The sequence below is a fragment of the Sus scrofa genome, chromosome 6 (genome assembly GCF_054392235.1).
Source record: "Sus scrofa isolate SSC_HxYL_T2T_F1_AM1 chromosome 6, Sscrofa_HxYL_maternal_Yorkshire_Landrace_v2.0, whole genome shotgun sequence".
NCBI classification, from domain to species: Eukaryota; Metazoa; Chordata; class Mammalia; order Artiodactyla; family Suidae; genus Sus; species Sus scrofa.
The window spans coordinates 94,811,061-94,832,828 of NC_139388.1; the positions used below are offsets into that span (position 1 = coordinate 94,811,061).

Consider the following 21,768-nt stretch of genomic DNA (forward strand, 5'->3'; position numbering starts at 1 on the left):
GTCAATCTCTGAAAACCCTTGGACTCCTTGTGAGCCCCATAAAATGATCACTTCCTTCTTTAATGTGGTTTCAGATTTCAAAATCAAGTGCATTACAAACAAATCAAAGAAATGGGTATTCTGGAGAGGCTTTTTAAAACTGCATGTATGCCTCCCCTCTGGCTCTTTCCTAGGATATTTGATGCAACACCACTCCCCTGCCCCAGGCCCCGCTCCAAGGGTCAAGGTCTGGGGGAGGCATGTTACCAGGTGGCGCATCTACAAAGCCATGGCCCCCACGGTACAGGTGCCGCGTCTGCAGCCTAGAGAGGGTCAAGCCCTAGATGCCGCAGCTTTTGCACTGATTCTTCCAGAAGCAGGAAGTTTGGTGCCTCTTGATACAGGGAGCCCCATTTCCAGATAGATGCTAGTGTTCCAAGTGAGCTAAAGTTTGTTCCCCTGTCCCTTCCACGTCACAGCCTGAGCACCACCATCGGATGTCAGCTTTTGAGTCTTTCCCCTGGGCCTCTGACAACAGCCATCCTTTCTCTTAAGAATCCCCTTCCTCCAAGTAAACACCCTGGAGTCCTTCAACTGCCATCTCGCAACATACATGAAATCCCTCTTCGCCCTGGTCATGCTCCTTCGGACCCTCTGCCGTCTGTCAGTGTCCTCCTGTGGGTAGGCGTGGAGAGGAATAGAGTTGAGTGTGTCCTCTTCTCGTGCATTTAACTTTGTATTAGTTGAAGATGTATTCTTATTGTAAAAAATAACACCACTATGTTTGTTACCCCCCCAAAATTTTCAAATCTATAATCAAGCCATCCTCATACCTCTATTATTAGCAGGCTGTTGTATTTCCCTCCAATCATTTTCACCTGTGTATCTGTTCTTACACAGTGACATACATCATGCACTTGGCAATTCTGCAGTCTGATTTATTTTGTGTGTGTGGGCTGCACCCACGGCATATGGAAGTTCCCAGGCTAGGGGTCGAATCAGAGCTGTAGCGCTGGCCTATGCCACAGCCATAGCAATGCCAGATCCAAGCCATGTCCGTGACCTACACCACAGCTCACAGCAACCCTGGATCCTTAACCCACTGAGCGAGGCCAGGGATCAAACCTGCCTGTCCTCATGGATGCTAGTCAGATTCACTTCCACTGAGCTGCAATGGGAAATCCTGATTTGTTTTTTTAATGCCAACATTTTTTTTATGCTGCAACACTTGTGACATTCATCCTTAGGGCCTCTTTCAGTGTCTAAAGGAGGAGTAAACTCAGTCTCCCATTCAGAAGAAAAGAGAACAGTTTTCCCACCAATGCTCTCAAACAGCAGCCCCCACACCTCACTCTTTGTACTGTGTCCAATAGGGACACAGTCCTCCTTGGGTTTCATGAATGGAGCCCTCTCTGCCACCCTGCACTGGTGTCACTTATTGGGGGTGGGGTGGGGAAAGAAACACCTAAATGCACAGGATATCCATTCATTAATTCATCCACTGGACAATATTTGTTGAGACCCTCCATATACCAAGCAATGCACCAGGAGGCTATTTTGAAATGGTGAGCAAGGGGCTCTGGTCTCCTGAGCTCATGGAACTCCCATGGTGGTACCTCCAAGAGGAGTCAGAGCACAGGAAGGGGAAGGGAGTGATATTCTCCGAAAACCCACTGCAGGCCAGGCACAAGCTATCTGTACATCAGTTCATCTGTTCTCAGCAATGCTCCCATTTTGCAAATGAAGAAAAAAAAAAACATGATGGAAACAGTATGAGAAAAAAGAATGCATATATATGTGTGACTGGGTCACTGTGCTGCACAGCAGAAATTGGCACAACATTATAAATCAACTATACTTTAATAAAACATTTAAAAACTTGTTTAAATTTTTTTTTGAAAAAGGTACTCACCCAAGGTCACAAGCTAGGATTCAAACCCAGGATGGCCTGACTTCAAAACTCTGAATTCCCGAAACTCACAATGCGCTTATGAGAGGTTGTCCTTTTTGCCTGACCTGCCATGGGCTCCCACAATCTAAAAAAGGCTATTAGGAGCCACTCCCAACAGAGCGCTTCAATTATTTCACAAAAGAAAGACAAAAATAACAGAATATCGCCAGATCTCGGGGGCGTGATTACGTTTGGAGAAAAGGAGGGGAAAGGGAACTTTCCTACAGAAATGCATCAGCCAGGAGCACAATTTAGACAAAAGTATAATTTAGAAACCTTATTTTTCATTCGACCGACTAGCAAACATTGGTGCAATTTAAACCTTTTCAGAATCTACACTGACAACCTAAGTATCCAGGGGTCGACGCAGTCTGCTTCTTATCGCCACCAGACTGCAAACTCCACCTCCTCCTTCATAATTACTCCAGGCAATCAGCACCAACTGATCAATCAAACAAAGAAAATTGCAGGTTTGAAGCTTTAATTAAATCTATCCGGCACTATCTAATTAAAGAAAATCTTTACACTTCTACATACTCCAAAATAGAAGGGACCCACTCCTTTGGGGGGGTCTACAAATCATTTGCCATGTCGAGGTCTTCACCTGGCTGACGCTGGAGGAAAAGCCCTGCAGAGAGAAGATGGTCATTCCATTCTCTCGTCTTTTTGCCCAAGTTCAGGTCAATTCTAATATGGGTAGGGGGTGGGGAGGTGTGGAAGAGAAATCACATCTCTGGTGGTTTCTCTCGCATCCATCTCCATCGAGGTCCTTGAACACGTCAGGCTGCCTTCCCTCCGCCCCATCCCTCATTGCATCAGCCGTCTAGATGGCTGGAGGGCACTGACAAAGAGCAGGGATGACGAGCTGAGAGCTTGGTCATCTCTTGTGAACATCGTGCTGGTTGGCCATTCTGAGCCTCAGCTTTCTCCTCTGCAAATGGGGACCAAAACCAGACCCTTTGGGAACTGCTGAGAGAAGTGAGTAACACAAGGTATCTGGGAAGCTTAAACAGCCAAACAGAACTGGAGGGGATCAATACTAGGCACTCAAAGGTGGATGTTTCCCAGCCTGGCTCGGTCTGCAAGAACTCTTCTGGCCACAGCCCAGGAGAGAAGATTTGTGGTTGTGAGGGGCGGAGGAGAGAGGGAGTGGGATGGATGGGGAGCTTGGGGTTGGTGGATGCAAACTGTTATGTTTGGAATGGATGGGCAATGGGGTCCTACTGTACAGCATAGGCAACTGTGTGTGACTGGGTCACTTTGCTGTGCCACAGAGGTTGAAGAAACATTGCAAATCAACTATACTTTAATTAAAAAAATTTGTTAAAAATTGTACTTTATGGGCCCATGGCTTAATTGAGGGGCCTGAAGGCCAGACTGTCCAGGAGCTTCATCTTCCCCCAAAGCAAACAAGCCCAAGTGCCAGATCTGGAAAGCTAACGAATCTGCTATCTAGAACCCCCACCTACCTCTTTCTTGGTTCTAAAATAAATTCCGAAATGCCAAGACTCAGAGCTTGCAATGGCTAAGGAAACACTAGCTACAGTGAGAGAGAAACTCTCGGAGGTCCAAGGCTGTATACAACGTTATGTCTCACTTATGCAAAATTCAGTCAATTAACAGCAGTGGGGGTGGGGGTGGAGGGTAGATTCTACTTCATGGAACCATCCAGGCATCCAGGTTTCTTACATCCGTCTCCAGGGAAAGAGACAGAGCAGATGATAAGGGAGCTTTCCCGGGTCCTGTTTGGGAAGGATGCACATGACCTGATCCACTTTTAACTGATCACTAAGTGACCCGGCCCCATCCAGGTGCAAAGGGGGCTGAAAAACATCGTCCCTGGCTGGGCAGCTGCATCCCACAGACAACGAAGCCCCACGTAAGAGGAGCGAGAATGACGGTGAACAGTTAGCCTTCTCGGCCACACTGCTTAACAGGCCACTGAAAAATAAACCCTTATGCCAAAGATGAATGGTGAGCTTGTTGAAAAAAGCTGAGAGCAGTACTGGAATAGGGCAGAAATAATCTGAGAAGATCAGGGGTATTTTATAGCCCTTCTTCATACATCTCCAGTATCATTCAATCACCCAATTCAGAGTGGGAAGAAGCTTGGGAGTTCTCCTGGACTTCAGTCCTTAATTTCTAAGTTGGGAAAATGCTGCTAGCCCTGAGAAGGGATGGGACTTGGTGAAGGTCACAAGGACCCGGGTGGCCCTGCTGGGAGAGAACCCAGGTCTCCTCACCGCAGTCCTGGCTCTTGGCACCACACCTTGTGGCAGCTCAGATCCACCCAGGGAAACAATAACTTGGCTCTCAGTTCGCTTAAAAGCTGAGAATTGGTTTTCTTTTATATTTACCTTAACTCTAAGGAAACTAGGAGCTCAGTAACCAGAGGTGTTTATTCAGGTACCATTTCTGATGACAAATGGAGTAAATGCTGAAAGTACACACGTCCACCTGCCTCTACGCTGAGGACCACATCTCTGGCTTACCTGGGTCCCCTGCAATTGATTTCTGTTGCCCCAAAGGTTCAGGGAGTAAGAGCTGAGGATAAAGAAGGGGACATGTTCCTATTTCAGCCACACCCCTGTTGGCCACCACTTGCAAGAAAGGGACAGAGGAGAGTCGAGGGGAAGCCAACTCCATTCTGGGGTGATGTCACATCTCTGACAACACCTGATGACCCTGTGGGCAGCTCCGATCATGGGGAGGGGTGTAGGCAGCACAGCCTTTTGGCCCAAGCCTCAGGCTCCATGGAGCCTTAAATTTTGGCTGCAATTACATAGCAGACTTGGCAAATGAGCAAGGTAAGGCTTTGCCACAAAAATTCACTCTGACCTTGAACCACAGGGTCCTACTGTGAATGGAAAGATTGCTCAGGACCCCGACATGGCTGCCCACCTGGCTCTGTATATCACCCATTGCCAGCCCCTCCCTGCCCCACGCTGGCCCCAAACCCCTTGGCAGTAGGTGATGGAGCACGTGGCTGCCTGTGGGTCACAGCTGGCTTCCCAAGCCCCAAGCTGGGCAGACCCCGCACCCTCCCTTCCATGGCCCTGGTGCCAACCTCTGTGAACATGGGAGTTTGAATACAGCTGCCCCAAGGCAGGCAGCCTCCTTGAGATTCAGTCTCTTTAGTGATAAAATGGAGGTGATAATCCTTACCTCTGGGGAAACTGTGACATTTTTGTGAAAGCTGGTATATAATGCACTTGACACCCAACAAGTAAGTATTTATTCCAAACCCCTGACCCTTCTCTAAGTCCATCTAAGTCATCAGAGCTCATTTTCAAGAGGATAAACAGAATATTTCCCCCCAAAGTCCTAGTGTTTCTTGCCCCAGTGTGGCTCTGCAGATGCTCTGAGCCCACAGAAGGGGTCAGTGATCTCTCTGGGGACCTCAGCAAGTCCCCCAAATCTTGCCTGGTGAAAGGTCATGAACAAAGCCGACTGCGGTAGCCCAGAAAGACAGGCCAAGGCCCTGTCCCAGGCAGTCCTAGCCAGTGGCGTCCAGCAAGCCTTGGCCTCTATACGCATCATCCGACTCCTTATTAATCATACATAACTTTCTGGATTAAATACAAAGCTCCTACTGACAGGTTTGCCTCTGGATGGCAAATCTGCCCACATTTAGGATGAGTCAAACCTATTTACTTTTCAGATGTTAGGGGTTTGATAAAATCCATAATGCCTTTGGCCTCAAGCCCTCTTGCTATTAATTATTAAACCCTTGTGTGTTTCGAGGGTAATTGAATCCATGTTTCTAATTAGTTTACACTTAATTCATCAGAACAATTTTTAAAGGGCTGATGGATGTCCCAATAAGCCTCATGGGCAGTTTAATGAATCTTTATTTAAAAAGAAATTGGACACACACCAAACTGTTAGCAGTGGTTACCTCCAGGGAGCAGGACTGGGAAAAGGGCCTGGGAAAGGAGGCACTTGTGTTCTTTCACCCTATACATTGTTGCACTGCTTGACTTTTTTTTTTTTTTTTTTTTTTTAGTAGTGAGCTCCTGATACTTTTACCATTTTAAAGACACAGCTTGAAAGGAAAATGGAATGAATTTTTAACAGGGAAATGGAGTGAATGCAAATGAGTCCGAAGCTGTGAGAAGATGTCTTGGGGTAGGGACAAGCCTGGTTTCTGGTTCAAGGAGATCCATGGTCCCCTCCTCCAGTAGCAGGAGCTAAGAGACCTTCAACGCTTACTGAACCTCTGCAAAAAATATTACTACTCCCCATCTCATGGGGTGGTACTGGATTATCACGTAACATGTGTAATGTCTGTTTAAGACCTGTCAGTGTGACCCAACTTCCCCTAAGATATGTGCAACCTCCCCAGAATCATCCTACGCCCCTGGTGACCCGGCCCAGCCATCCTCCTCCTCCCCACAATGCCCCACCCACACGGAACCCTCTGCACCTCGCCTTTCTCTTGATTTTGCCTTGACGTGTGCACATATTTTTCTCTTGGCTTGAAACACTCTCCCCATCCCTCCTTTCATGCCTTATTAGGCATCCCTGCCTCCAGAGAGCATTCATGCATTCACTCTACTCATATTTGTTGGATACCTCCTATGGGCCAGGTAGGTCCTAGGGATGCAGTGGAGAATAAAACAGAAACACTCAAGGAGCTTAATCAATAGCAGCACTATTCACAGTAGCCAAGACCTGGACACAACCTAAATGTCCCTGGACAGATGACTGGATGAAGAAGATGTGGTACATATATACAGTGGAATACTACTCGGCCATAAAAAAGAACAACATAATACCATCTGCAGCAACATGGATGCAACTAGAGATTCTCATACTTAATGAAATAAGTCAGGAGGAGAAACACCCTACGATACCACTTATATGTGGAATCTAAAATATGGCACAAATTAACCTATCTAATGAACAGAAACATACTCACAGCCAGAGAAAACAGACTTGTGGTTTCCAAGGGGAGGTGAGAGGGAGTGGAATGACTGGGAGTTTGAAGTTAGTGGACACAAACTATTAAATTTAGAATGGATAAGCAACGAGGTCCTACTATATCCAGTCTCTGGTGAGAGACCATTGTGGAAGATAATAGAAAAGGAATGTATGTGTGTGTATGACTAGGTCACTTTGTGGTAGAGCAGAAATTGACATAACATTGTAAACCAACTATAGTTCAATTTTTTTAAAAAAGGAGCTTGATCTAATGATCTTGTGAGGAAAATGGGCAGAAATCCACGAATCACAGAGACACACATGCAAAGCCATGAAGAACATTCGCACGGTAACCTGAGGGGTATCACAGGAGGGTGTCCAGGTTGAGAAGCAGGGGTGTCTCAGAGGATTCCCCAGGTGAGAGAGTGACCAGTGAGCTGAGATGTGAAAAATGATTGAGCAGTAAGTCAGCAAAGGGGAGGATGGAGGGAGGGCATCCCAGGCCCACAGACCAGCAGCCACAAAGCGCTCCCCGTGACTAGGTCAGGTTCCCCAGTCACAGCCTCCTGGGCTTTCTCTGCCTGCTTATTATTTACCTGTCTCCCTAAAGAGATTGGAAGTTCCCGGAAAGCACAGGCTGTCTTATTAGCTGCTGTATCCCCAAGGCTTGGTGTTCCTGGTAGGCATTCAATAAGTGTTGAATACATCACAGTGAGTGAGTGGAGTTCCTGCTGCAGCTCAGTGAAAATGAATCTGACTAGGAATGGCCATCATTAATAAATCCACAAATAACAAGTGCTGGAGGGGCTGTGGAGAAAAGGGAACCCTCCTGCACTGCTGGTGGGAATGTAAACTGGTACAGCCACTATGGAGAACAGTTTGGAGATACCTTAGAAATCTATACATAGAACTTCCATATGACCCTGCAATCCCACTCTTGGGCATCTATCCGGACAAAGCTCTACTTAAAAGAGACACTTGCACCCGCATGTTCATTGCAGCACTATTCACAATAGCCAGGACATGGAAACAATCCAAATGTCCATCGACAGAGGATTGGATTCGGAAGATGTGGTATATATACACAATGGAATACTACTCAGCCACAAAAAAGGATGACATAATGCCATTTGCAGCAACATGGATGGAACTAGAGAATCTCATACTGAGTGAAATGAGCCAGAAAGACAAAGACAAATACCATATGATATCACTTATAACTGGAATCCAATATCCAGCACAAATGAACATCTCCTCAGAAAAGAAAATCATGGACTTGGAGAAGAGACTTGTGGCTGCCTGATGGGAGGGGGAGGGAGTGGGAGGGATCGGGAGCTTGGGCTTATCAGACACAACTTAGAATAGATTTACAAGGAGATCCTGCTGAATAGCATTGAGAACTATGTCTAGATACTCATGTTGCAACAGAAGAAAGGGTGGGGGAAAAAACTGTAATTGCAATGTATACATGTAAGGATAACCCGACCCCCTTGCTGTACAGCGGAAAAATTAAAGAAAAAAAAAATGAATCTGACTAGTATCTGTGAGACTCAGGTTTGATCCCTGGTCTCAATGGGCTAAGGATCTGGCATTGCCGTGAGCTGTGGTATAGGTGGCAGATGTGGCTCAGATCTCATGTTGCTGTGGCTGTGGCGTAGGCTGGCAGCTGCAGCTCCAATTTGACCCCCAGCCTGAGAACTTCCATATGCTTCACGTACAACCCTAAAAAAGAAAAAAAAAAAAAAAAAAGACAATGAGTGAGTGAATGAACGTGTCTAGCATGGCGATTGGCCCCTGGCGGTTGGCTGCACCATCACTTCTTTCTCTTTTCCAGTATCTTCCCTCCATTTCAGCCCTAAACAGCAACGTTCCCTCCTCCTCACGGGTCCTTCCAGACACTTCCTGACCACAAGAGCACATTTTCAAGGCACTCTGGGGAGAGGACATTCCATGGACAGCCTTATTGATGGGTAAGGCACCCTTTTTTTTCTTTCAGTGTTTTTTATTTTTCATTTATTTAAAGTTTTTTTGAAGTTAGTACAAGGTTGTGATCATTTCTGCTGTACAACAAAGTGAGTCAGTTATATGTATACGCATCTCCACTCTCTTTCAGATTCTTTTCCCACATAGGTGATCACAGAATATTGGGTAGAGTTCCCTGTGCAATGCCGCAGGTCCCCGTTGGCCAACCATCCCATATATCACAGCGAGGCACACTTTTTAAGGAATCCAACAGGCAGGCCCTTTAGGGGCCTCTGCTGCAAAATACAGTCATAAGCAGACAGGAAATCTGGCAAATTTGTGGATTTTTTTAACAGCTTTCAAACAGGTGTCTAATGCCAGTTGAGTGAAATCTGCAACCAGCCCCAAATGACTAAAACTGCATTCCACCTTAGGCTGATGACAGAATGTGTATTGCTAGTAAAGAAGGGAACCAGTTGCAGTGTTTTCCCATAATTTGAGCCCACATGTCTAAATTAAGGGATGCTTAGCTGTGCTTAACTGGTGCCGTCATCACCAGTACCCTATAAACCCTTCACTATACAGGGACGTCATTTATCAACAGCATCTCCATAGATGACGTTTGCTCGTGTTCCATTAGAAAACTTCATCCCACATTAAACTGCAATGCAATAGGATGTTTGCCAGCAAGGAGAGGCCGCCTAATTGTGCAAAAGCAGAGATGTGGGGATTGTTGCAGTCATTCATCCAGGCAGGGTTGACACTGCATTATCTGGGAGGTTCTTTGTTCTTTTCATGCTCACTTCCAAACTCCTACAGGCTCCCCAGCCTTCAGGACCAGCTCCTACTCCCATTCCCTACCCCGATCCATTAACAGAAGAATCTGATCAGCTTCTATTGTAAATTTAATTTCAAGCAGCCAGACGCTGCCTTCTGGCACCCTGGGATGTTGCTGCTTGTGAATAGCTCTAGATGAAATGTGAGATGCTTTCAAGAAGATGGCTGTGAACTCCTGGTGGAGAAAGGGAGTCGTTGGGGAATGAATGGCATCTGCATATAGAACAAGCTGTGTGTGTTGCGTCTGCTGGCATCTCTTCATTAAGAGGCCTGGTGCGGCTGTCAGTACACAGCATCGCTAAGACTTCCCCATTTTGCAGAGGAGGAAACTGAGGCTCCTCGTTTCCTTGGAGAAGGTCACTGACAAAGAAATAAGCATCTGGGGAAGTATGATGCTAAAGACTTTAACTCCTTAATCATCTACCTTGGGATTTCTCAACCTCAGCACCACTGGCATTTGCTAGGGGTGCCTGCCCTGTGCATGGTAGGACGTTTGGCAGCATCTCTGGCCTTGACCCACCAGATGCCATGGCCCCTCTCCCGCTGTGATGACCAAAAATGTCTCCAGATGTTGCCAAATATCCCTTGAGGGTCAAAATCACCTTCAGTTGAGAACCATTCGTGTCTTATGAATGTCTTGGGCTTGTGTGTGTGCGCCTTTTGGCTTAATTGTGTTTTCTAATTTTTTTCTACCAGCATACAAGTATTTCTTTTGTTTATATCTCATCACAATTCAAAGCAGTTTACACACATTATTTAATGTAATCCTCACCACCCAACCTAGAAGGTAGATACTGATACACCCACTTCGTGGACAAGGATACTGAGGATAAGGCACAAAATGATTTGTCTACACCACGCAGCTCACAAGGAAGTGGAACTCACGTCATCCACGAGCAAGATGTGTATTTCACTGCATGGCTTGGCCACGGTCAAATGTGGCAGGAGGCTTGTCTCCCACCCTCAAGGAGCTTAGAATCTAACCAGGAAGGCGTTTTGTTGCTCACAACACAACCCGTGAGCAAGCAGCTGGAGAAAGACGAGTTTAAAGAGGGTGGAGGATTGGGCTGGGGAGGTGGCTCTTTAGCCTTTTGCTGGAATGCATCATCCATAAATAAAATGAAAGGGCTTGAAGGTAAGGGAGGAAGAGAAATGCATTAACATGCACAAAGAGCAGAACGGCAAAACTTACGCCTGTCACGTTCAAGATAGAAAGCCCCAAGTGATGCAGAGAGAACCCTGCTGCAAGCTTCTTGCCAGTCTGGCCCCAGTGCTGGGCTGCCATGGGGTCAGCAATGCCACCTACAAGGAGTGACTTCCCCTGAGCCTGATCTCTTCTCCAGTGTCTGTCCTCCATATCTGCAGCCCCTGATCTAGAAAATCTGATGGGTGGGCCCCAGAGAAAGTGTCAAGCCAGGCACCAAAGCCCCCAGAGTGGTCTGAGTTCCTAAGAACAGAAGGGCAGGGAAGGACGCAAATGATGTCTACGGAGCACTTGGGGGTGCGTGGCAGGTGGTTTGCATACAACAACCCCATAAGGTGGGTCAGCGTCACCTCCATTTTATAGATGAGGCTCAGAGAAGCCAAACCTTGCACAGGTCACAGTGCAAATAAATGGAGAAGCCAGCCAGGCATAAATCTAGGCTTGTCACCACTGTACCCTACTGTCTCACAGGAAAACCCTGGGCGAGGAGGTGACCTACCTGTTCTGTTAGACGAATGAAGAAAGACATCAGTGTGGAAAATGCCCTGGGATGTCCTGAGAACACATTTTACCCGAGATTAGAATTCCTGTCAGGCTGGCCTGGCTTGTCTTCTGCTTCCAAGCCAGACCCTGTGGAATCATCCTCCACTCCTTCCTTTTTCACACTTCCATGCCCTCTAAATCCACTCTTAATTCCAGGTCCCACACTTTCCCAACATCATGCAAATCCACGCCTTCATCTCTCTTCATTATTCTAGCTCAGGCTACCACCATCTCTTGTTTGGCCTCATCAGTCTGGCCTTCACCCCAGTGCATTTTCACACTGCAACCAGATCATGCCAAAATCCTCCACTTAGTTAGAAGGACATCTACCCAACATCTACAGCCAACATCATACTTAATGGTGAAAGACAGAATATTTTAAGACAGGGACAAGGTCAGAATGTCCACCCTCACTACGTCTATTCCATATTGTACTGAACATTGAAAATATTCAATATTCTAGCCAAGTGCAATAAATAAGCATAAATACATACATCCATACATAAATGGCATCCAGATCGGAAAGGAAGAACTAAAACCATTTTTATTCACTGGTATTAAAAAACAACTATCAGAACTACTAACAAGGAGTTCAACAAGGTCATGGGATGCAAGATCAATATACAAACATCAGTTGTATTTCTATTATTAGCAATTAACAATCTGAGAATAAAATAAAAATAGTTCTATTCACAGCAGCATCAAAAAGAATAAAAATCATAAGAGAACTTTCCAGTTGAAGATGGAGAGCCAAGACAACATGTTACACTCTCCTTCAACCTGGCCTCCTAAGCTGTCATGGAAATGGTCTAAGGTGTATAAAAAAGAGAGCCTATATACGGTCATGAGGGAAACTAGGAAAAAGAGACAGACACCTACATGCTACAAACACTAAGGAATTTCTATAAGATGCAGAAAACTTGAGGTGAGACTTGACGCAGAAAACGGCTCACTAGCCAGGATATGGACAGAGAAACACAGCTTCAAAGGTGTTCTTAAGAAGTAACTTTAACCATGAGTGGAATAAAAATCAGAGATGAGGCAAAGAAAACCGGTGCTTAAAGATGGAGAAATACAAAGAATAGTAATAAGGAAGCTTAAAAACCGAAACGATTAAATAGTATACAAGAACAAATACATCAGTTATCACCAAAAAGGGTGAATGAATTAAAATTTTCTGTTAAAGAATAAAAACTCTCATGAAATGTTTAAAAATAAAAATCTAAGAGCTATATATAAAATGACATAAAATATTACAAGAAGAGGAATTGGCAAAGACGGATGATAAATAACAAACCTAAAAGAAAATGAAAGTGATGGTATTGGTATCAAAAGTAGAATTCAGAATTTAAGGCAAAAGGGAACAAATATAGCTTTTATACTGAAGGAATTATACTCCACTCTGAATACTGGATGTTTAAAAATACTGAAGAGTATAAAGTCAAAATATATAAAATAAAGACCTAGAAATAAAAGGAGAAATTGACAAAAACAAGAGTGAAAATGTGAGAACAATAAGTTGCTCATCTTTGACAAACACCACTTAGGTAATAAATAAGAAATCAGAAAAATTAAACAATATTAATAACATGAAGTTCTTTTCCCTTCAGCCACAGAACACATGTTCTTTTCAAATACTCAGGGCATTTAACAAAAATGATCTTAAAATGAGGAAAAATAGTCAACAAATTCTGCAAAATAGAAATTATAATGAGTACAGCTAGATAATAACTTCTTAAGTATAAAAAAAAAAAAACATTACTTGGAAAATTTGAGAGGGGGAAAAAACCCTAGCGTCAAGGAAGGAACAAAATTGCAGTTAGAGACTATTTCTAAAATAACAACCATCCATCAAAATTTATGGGATATGGTCAAAGCTGTACTTAGGGGAAAATGTCTCAATGTTATTATCAAAAAAGAAATAATGAAATTAACTCAATTCATGAAAATAGTAAAAGAGCCACACCAGCCTAAGGTATGTGGAAGAGAAGAAGGAATAAAGATAGAAGCAGAAATCCATTAGTTAGGAAAGGAATAAAGTTGATAGCTTTAGAGTTGGAGCTTTAAAAAGACTGATACAATAGGCAAACTTCCAGCAAGACTAATTGAGAAAAAAAAAAAAATGCAAATGCACAGACATGGATGAAAGAAAGTGGAGGTGATCCCAGATACTGTGGAGGTAGAAAAGCTGCCTGAGAAAACTATATACAATTCTGGAGTTCCCGTCACAGCACAGTGGAAACGGATCTGTCTAGGAACCATGAGGTTGCGGGTTTGCTCAGCAGGTTAAGGATCCAGCGTTGCCGTGAGCTGTGGTGTAGGTCGCAGACACAGCTTGGATCTGGCGTTGCTGTGGCTGTGGCATAGGCTGGCAGTTACAGCTCCAATTAGACCCCTGGCCTGGGAACCTCTATATGCCTCGGGTGCGGCCCTAAAAAGACAAAAGAAAAAAAGAAAACTATATACAATTCTGAAATGAACCAAAGTGAACCCATCAGGACCACGACAGGGATAAAGGGCCCAAGCAGTGATGACCTAGGGAGGATACAAACCCCAGGAGCCTCCTCCTCAGACACCTAGGAACATGTCCAGGGCCTCCCCCACCAGGACTACCCCTCTAGGTCATGAAAAGCCTCACCCTTACAGGCCATAGCAATCCCCACCTCTGGATGGGGTTTCCACACTTCACTCTCAGAGCCAGAAAATCCACAGATGGGAAAAAAAGAGCTTGGCACATGCATGGACCCTGCCTTAAAGAGAAGAAGGCTGGAAGAATCTTAAGATGCAGAAGTGGAGTTGGCCTCCAGTCATCTATGCCCCAACCAATTTCCCATTGGCCCCAACTGCCTTTTTTTTTTTTTTGGCTGCCCTGGGGCATATGGAGTTCCTGGGCCAGGGATCAGATCCAAGCCACAGTTGGGACCTACACTGCAACTACAGCAGCTCCACACCCTATAACCCCTGTGTTGGGCCCAACTGATTCTGCGTTCTGGTGCTGCAGAAACTGCTGCCAATTCCATTGGGCCACAGTGGGAACTCTGCCTAATTCTTACTGATCACTTGTTTTAGGGGTGGGCTGACCACCAGCTGGGAGTCCTAGGAAGGTGCTGCTCCCTAGACTCATTTTTTTTTTTTGGCTTTTTTATCTTTTTAGGGTCCCACCCCACAGCACAAGGAGGTTCCCAGGCTAAGGGTCTAATCAGAGCTATAGCTGCCAGCCCACAATAGAGCCACAGCAACGCCAGATCTGAGCCACATCTGTGACCTACACCACAGCTCACAGCAATGCAGGATCCTTAACCCACTGAGTGTGGCCAGGGATCGAACCCGCAACCTCATGGTTCCTAGTTGGATTTGTTTCCACTGCACCACAACGGGAACTCCTGACTTTCTATCTTTCAACTCATGGAGTCTATGCAGGTATCCCACGGATGCAGTCATCTGAGCATGACATCTGATGGTGAGGACTTGCTCTCTTGTGACCCCATCCAGTCTCCTGGTTTTAAGCACTATCCAGTTCTGGTCTCCCAATTTTATATTTCTAGCTCCATGTCCTTGAACTCTAAACTCACATATTCAAGTCCAAGTCTACCCTTCCCCTACCTCCAACTCCACCAGTTACCATGTAACCTCCATGAAGACAGTGGCTTTGTTTTGCTCACTGCTATGTCCCCAGCACTCAAGCCAGTGTCTGGAACATAGTAGGTGCTCATGAAACATTTATGGGATGAATGAGTGAAGAGGACACCAGGCCCTTCACCCAAAATTCATTGAACGCCTACTGTGTGCCAATCCCTGCAGAATGTCAACGTGAGATGGACAAGCCCAATCTTGTCCAGGAGGGACTACTAATCAGGGGAGCCCCAGATGCCCACCTCTGCTGCTGGCTTAGCAGTATCATCTCTGCACTGCCCTGAGAGGGCAGGGAATGAGCAAGAAGGGGGCTGGTGTGGTCCAGGGAATGTTGTTTAGGACGCTCCTCTCGAGCATCTTAAAGCCTTGAGGTTAAGGGCTTGGCAAAGAATCTCTCCTAGTGCCCCACAATTATCATCCTAGGCTCCCCAGGGCTTGGCTGGTGAGCCATTAACCCTTTGACTCCCTGTTGCATCCAAAGCCCATCTGGCAGAACCAGGACAAGGCTTGAGATGGAGTATACCAGGTCACCTGGTCAACAAAACATGGAGAGCTGTGACTCTGGGGCCTTTATTTTTGTCCCCCCACCCCCCCAAAGTCTGCTTTCCACAGAGGTGGTAGTCTCCCTCCCCATCTCCCTCCCTGATGTGAACACTTCTCTTGGGAGCCAGCTCAGGGTGCAGAAAAGCAGTCCTGCTCTCTCCATTGTTTTCTCTTCCATCAACTGTGACGGTTTTAAAAAAATGGGAACTTCCCTAAATTCTCAATCCTATATGCACAGCCAAAGCCACGCAAATGCAAGGCAAATTCCAACAAAGTAGTCATGGTTTTCGAATACAGGATGCAAGACATAGTGACTATTAGATTTCAACTCACATCTGCTGGCTTCAAGGGGAGAAAATATATTTCTGTGTTTGCACACGTACACCGACAGATCTACAGACATACACACATAGACATGCAAAATCTGTTTCAATAGGAAGACTTTAACTGCTTGGTATGTTTTCTACGTAGTCTTCCCAAATGTCCTTGCTCATCAATCCTGCCTATTGAGAACTTCTAAGCAGGAGAAAGGAATAGGGAAATGTAAAGAAAGCAGAGGAGGTGAGGGCAGGTGTTATAAACTCAGAGGTCTTTGGAGATGACCATAAACCTTTCACTCCAGTGGGGTTCCTCCCCAGCTGTTGGCCAAGGGAGGAGGGGAGGTACCTGGTTCGCAGGTTCTCTGGCTGGGGCAGTCCATCAAACACCGACAGGACATCAAAGTCCTCCTCCAGGGCAAAGGACTGGAACACAAGCTGGATCCTGTGCTGGTCCTCCGCGGTGATGGTCCATGTGCAGTTGGCGTAATTGGGGTAGCCATAAGGGAAGCCTGGGCTCTCCACGGTGCCATTGGGACCCTGCAGTTGGAACGTGCAGTTCTGGCCTGGGAGAGAGAAAGGGCGCAGTTCAGTACAGCCAGAAGAACTCGCAGACTCTTCCAGGGAGATGAGAGCCGTGTCCTAAAGGATTGCTAATCCCCTTTTCCAAGTGCTTCCTCTGGACCACCCCATGCTGGGCCCAGAGAGAAGGGGGCCTGGGTGACAGACCCTGAGTGTGAGCTTGCTTGTGCCGTGCTCTGTCCAGGTGATAAAATGAGCATCCTTGTACTCAAGCCTCAGAACAACTCCGTGAGGTAGGACACAAAGGCTCAGAGAGTTTAAACAAGAGGCCAGCAGACCAGGGAGTTCCCTCGTGGCTCAGTGGTTAACAATCTCGACTAGGATCCATGAGGATGCGAGTTCAACCCCTGGTCTCGCTCAGTGGCTTTAAGGATCTGGTGTTGCAAATTAAAACCACATACCTGTTAGAATGGCCACCAACAAAAAGACAAGAGATAACAAATGCCAGCAGGGATATAGAGAAAAGGGAACACTTGCTCACTGTTGGTGGGAATGTAAATTGGTGCAGCCACTGTGGAAAATAGTACGGAGGATCCTCAAACATTTTAAAATAGAAGTACCATATGACCCAGCAATTCCACCTCTGGGAATATATCTCAAGGTAACAAAAACACTAACTCAAAAAGATGTTCATAGAATCGCTATTTCTAATAACAAAGACATGGAAATAATGTGAGTATCCATTAATGGATGAATGGATAAATTAGTTATAAGATACAAACACACACACACACACACACACACACACACACACACACACACACACACACACACAGAGGAATATTACTCAGCCATAAAAAAGGAAATCTTACCATTTGCAACAACATGAATTGGATCTTGAAGGCATTATGCTAAGTGAAATAAGTCAGACAGAAAAAGACAAATTGAATACTATATGATCTCACTTATATGTGGAATCTAAATAAACAAAAACTCCAAGCAAACAAACAAAACCCAACCACATAGAAAAGGAGTTCAGACTTGTGGTTATCAGAGGCAGGAGATGGGGGGAAGGGAATCAGAGAAAGGTAGCAAAAGGTACAAACTTCCAGTTGTAAAATAAATACTAGGGATATACTGTACAACACGATGGCCATAACTAACATTGCTGTGTTACGGCCAGGAAAAGTTGTTAAGAAAGCAGATCCTAAGAGTTCTCATCACAAGGAGAATATTTTTTTTTTCCTTTCTTCTTTCCTCTTTACTGTTTCTACATGAGAAAATGGATATTAGGTGAACCTATTGTGGTAATCATTTCACAATGTATGTAAATCAAACCACCATTCCTTACATTGACACAGGGATGTATGTCCTTTATTTCTCAATAAAACTGGCAGATACACCCCCACCCCCCTCTCTTCTCAGTCCCTTGTACTGGCCACACTCTCATTGCACAATCAAAGGACCTTTGCATATGCTATTCTCTCTTCCTAGAAGAGTCTTCCCTCTATTCTTGGCATATTTATCTTTCAGATCTCAGTCGAGTATCTCTCCTTGACTAGCTCAAACCCCCTATTGTATGCTCTCATGGCACCATCACCTCTCCTCGGTAGCACTTCCCATAGAAACAAATTCTCATGCCTCCATGTGATTAATGTATAAGTATCTGTCTTCTTGCCAAGCTGTGCACTCCAGGAAACAGATCATACTTGAGTTTTCCCATCTTTGAATCCATACCCCAAGCTCAGTACCAGACACACAGTAAGTTTTCAATAATATAATATAGTGCTTGTATTTAGCGACTGTTTGGTTAGACCCTCTTCCAAGAACTTTACATATGTGAACTTGTTTAATCCTCACAATGGTTCTAGAAGGTGGATACTGTTCATATAGCCTCTGTTTTACCAATGAACAAAGGCAAAGAGAAATTAAGGAAGGGGACCGTCACTCCATTACTCAGAGATAGGATTCAAACATAAGCAGTCCACTTCAGAGCTACCTTCTCAATTATGATGCTGATAAATTGACTCAACACTATTTCTTTTTAAAGCCCACTTTAGGGATTAAACTGACAAAGGACAGTTAATCTCTCAAATGACTTTAATATTGAAAAATCTCTTTTAACACAAAAGAGGGATAACACAAAGATCCCATTAAAAGAGGGGGGAGAAAAGCTAAAGTCTTCTGAATAAATGCTAAATGGCATTTAATAAAATTAGACACATAACCCTGATTAAAATAAGCTTTCAGAAATAGGAGAAGGACTATTTCCTTAGCATGAGAGAGCATCCATTTTAGAACAATAACCTACATCTTACTTTCGGTGAAACATCTGATTAAGATCAGGAATGAGATAGAAATGCTACTATCACCTCTGAGATTTCACACCTTATTGGAAGAGCTAATCCATGCGACACAAGAAAAAGAAATGAGAAAGAAGCAAGCAAAAATATGGTTTGCAGATGATATATTAATATACCCAGAAAACCCAGGAGAATCAATTAGAAAGCTATTAGAACTAATAAAAAAATTTCAGTGAAATAGCCAAACACAAAATAAGTATACAAAATCAATGACATTTCCATATGCCAGTGACAGATAAAAATATAAATAAAAAAGGTCTTATTTATTATAACTACAAATTGCATATAATAAATACAAATCAAGTTAATAAGAAATGGGCAGTCACGGTATAAAAATAACTTTTAGAGAGGATAGAAGAATTTGAATAATTGGAAAGACATATCATAATCTTGAGTGGAAAGACTAACTACTGAAAGGTTAATTTAGAATATTAACCTTTTGAAAAGTTATTGAAAAGTTAATTTATAAGCTTAATGCAATTTTGATCAAAAGCCCAATGACCTGTTTTAAATTTAGTAAAGGGACACTTAAATTTAACTGGAAAAAATAGATAGTCATAGACAATGGCTATTTTTTTTAAAGGCAAAAACTGTAGTAGTCTCATTCTACAAGATACTGAATAGAATCACCAAATGATGCTTAAGAAAATTGTGTGGAGGTGGTCCAAGAGTAGACAGGCGGAACATAAAACAGTATTATAGGAACAGCCTTAAATACACATAAAAATTGAAATGTACAAGACAGCATTAAAAATCAATGAGAAAATAAAAGCATTTTTCAAAGTTAACTAATTAACTGTTTGAGAAAAGAATTGTTATCAACTCAACTCACACTATACATAAAATGAATTCTAGGTGGAATAAAGAGAATTGTTTTCAAAAGAACCAAACAAAATTAGAAAGAAATGTACACAAATAATTATCTGACCATGATTTTCTGAATGTAAAAGCTATGGAGGATACCACCAAATTGATGGTTTATACACAAAAGTTATGCGTAGGTCAAAAATATAAACAAAATCAGGAGTTCCTGTCGTGGCTCAATGGTTAACAAACCCAACTAGCATCCGTGAGGACGCGGGTTCAATCCCTGGCCTTGCTCAGTGGGTTAAGGATCTGGCATTGCCGTGAGCTGTGATGCAGGTTGCAGACTACCTCGGATCCTGCATTGCTGTGACTCTGGACCCCTAGCCTGGGAACTTCCATATGCCAAGAGTACGGCCCTAAAAAAGACAAAAAGACAAAAAATAAAATTAAAATTAAAAATAAAATCAAAAGGCACATAAAAAATTAAGTAGTAAAGTAATATATTAATGTAGAAAGAATTATTACTAATCTATAGGAAAACAAAAAGCACTGAAATTAAAAAAAAAAAAAACTGAACAAGGTCTTGAACAAGTTTGTTCACAAAGGAAAACATAATAGCCCAGAAATCAGAAAAAAAAAAATCAACTACAATAATAATGCAATAGAGCTTCTAGCTCCACAAATTTCTTTTTTTTTTTTTTTTTTTTTGTCTTTTTGCCTTTTCTAGGGCCACTCCTATGGCATATGGAGGTTACCAGGCTAGGGGTCTAATCAGAGCTGTAGCCGCTGGGCTACACCACAGCCACAGCAATGCCAGATCCAAGCCATGTCTGCGACCTACACCACAGTTCATGGCAACGCCGGATCCACAACTTTCAAAGCTGTCCGTGGGTTCACATTCCTAAACTTCACCTCACTGGGACCTGTGCCAGATCAACTCAGCTCATGTCTCTGAAACCTGCCTGGTGATGAAACTGGACACGGCCTGTGGGGCTCCGGGACACAAGAGCCTCTCTGTTCTTAGGAAATGGGCCTCATTTAGCCACCATGACATTCCTTGAGTTCCTAGGGCAGGTTCAGACAGTTGCTGATCAGGGAAGGGAGGAACAGTCAAGCAACAATAGTACAGCCTTGGGGCAGGATCTTGGTTCCCTCTCAAGGAATACACACAATAACATAGGCATCTTATACACCTAAGAGAAAAGTTATATTCCTTATGCTTCTTTTAGAAATGAATACTTTAAAATTAAACAGCTTAGCGTCTTTCCTTGTCCTTCTCCCTGACGCAATTGCACCCTAAACACAGTCACCCATAAGCTAATGATTAGGCACCCTGAGCACAATGGCCAGTGGGTGAAAGATTATTAGCACATGATGTTTGCTCAGGAACTTTCCTAGTTTGTTCTCATCTCTGATCAATGTGCCCTTTTCGCAAGTACTGTTATTCGAGGCAATAACCCAGAAGACCACCATCGGGAACATCTCCTGACTCCAGCTTTGATGACGAAGATTCCCCCAAAGAAAGAAGAATGCACGCTTGTCCCAATCCTGATTCCTATATGAAAACTCGCTTTTCTCCTTTTTACTATAAAACTCCTCACGCTTCTTTGTAAGGGAGGCAGGGGCACAGTCTTTAGGGCATTAGCCCGCTGTGACTCTCCTTTGCCTGGCAAAGCAATAAGGCCATTTTTTGTTTTCCTTTACCCAAAACTGTGTCTCTGCATTTCAATGCAGCACCAGCAGACAGAGGGCCAAAATCCAGCAATGTCATTGCACCACGTCATTCATTGATTGATGCATTCACTGATTCATTCATTCCTCTAGGTTAGACTCTGTGATGGGTCATGGGGTCTGGATCATAGACCAGACATAAGCAAATACCTCCAAGTGGCAGAACCATGTTACAGGGGTGCACAGGATGTCTGGAGTATAAACCCCACAGGGGCCACACCTTAAGGACCACCCTCATTCATGTTCTAGACAACCATGGATACCAACATTCGCTGCCAGCCTCAGCATCCCAGCCACTGCCTCCATTCAGATCTGTGTGGGTCTGGCGTTTCTGATGCAGAACCTGGACATGAACAGTCCCTCCTGCTGTGGAGAAGGAAATGAGGGGGGCTCAGAACAGAGTGCCTGGGAACACTTTCCCTATAGGGGGACAAGAAAAGTGACAGAGTAGGA

General features: G+C 44.2%; 1 protein-coding gene across 9 annotated transcripts in view; it reads right to left on the reverse strand.

The window, feature by feature from the left end:
• Positions 1-21,768, reverse strand: part of CSMD2 (CUB and Sushi multiple domains 2) — a 646,878-nt gene that overhangs the window by 566,117 nt on the left and 58,993 nt on the right. For all 9 annotated transcript variants that reach the window (XM_084963760.1, XM_084963751.1, XM_084963750.1 and 6 more), the window contains exon 2: positions 16,242-16,458. In XM_084963760.1, the coding sequence (XP_084819886.1) occupies positions 16,242-16,458 (217 nt within the window). The remainder of the gene's footprint in view (positions 1-16,241; positions 16,459-21,768) is intronic.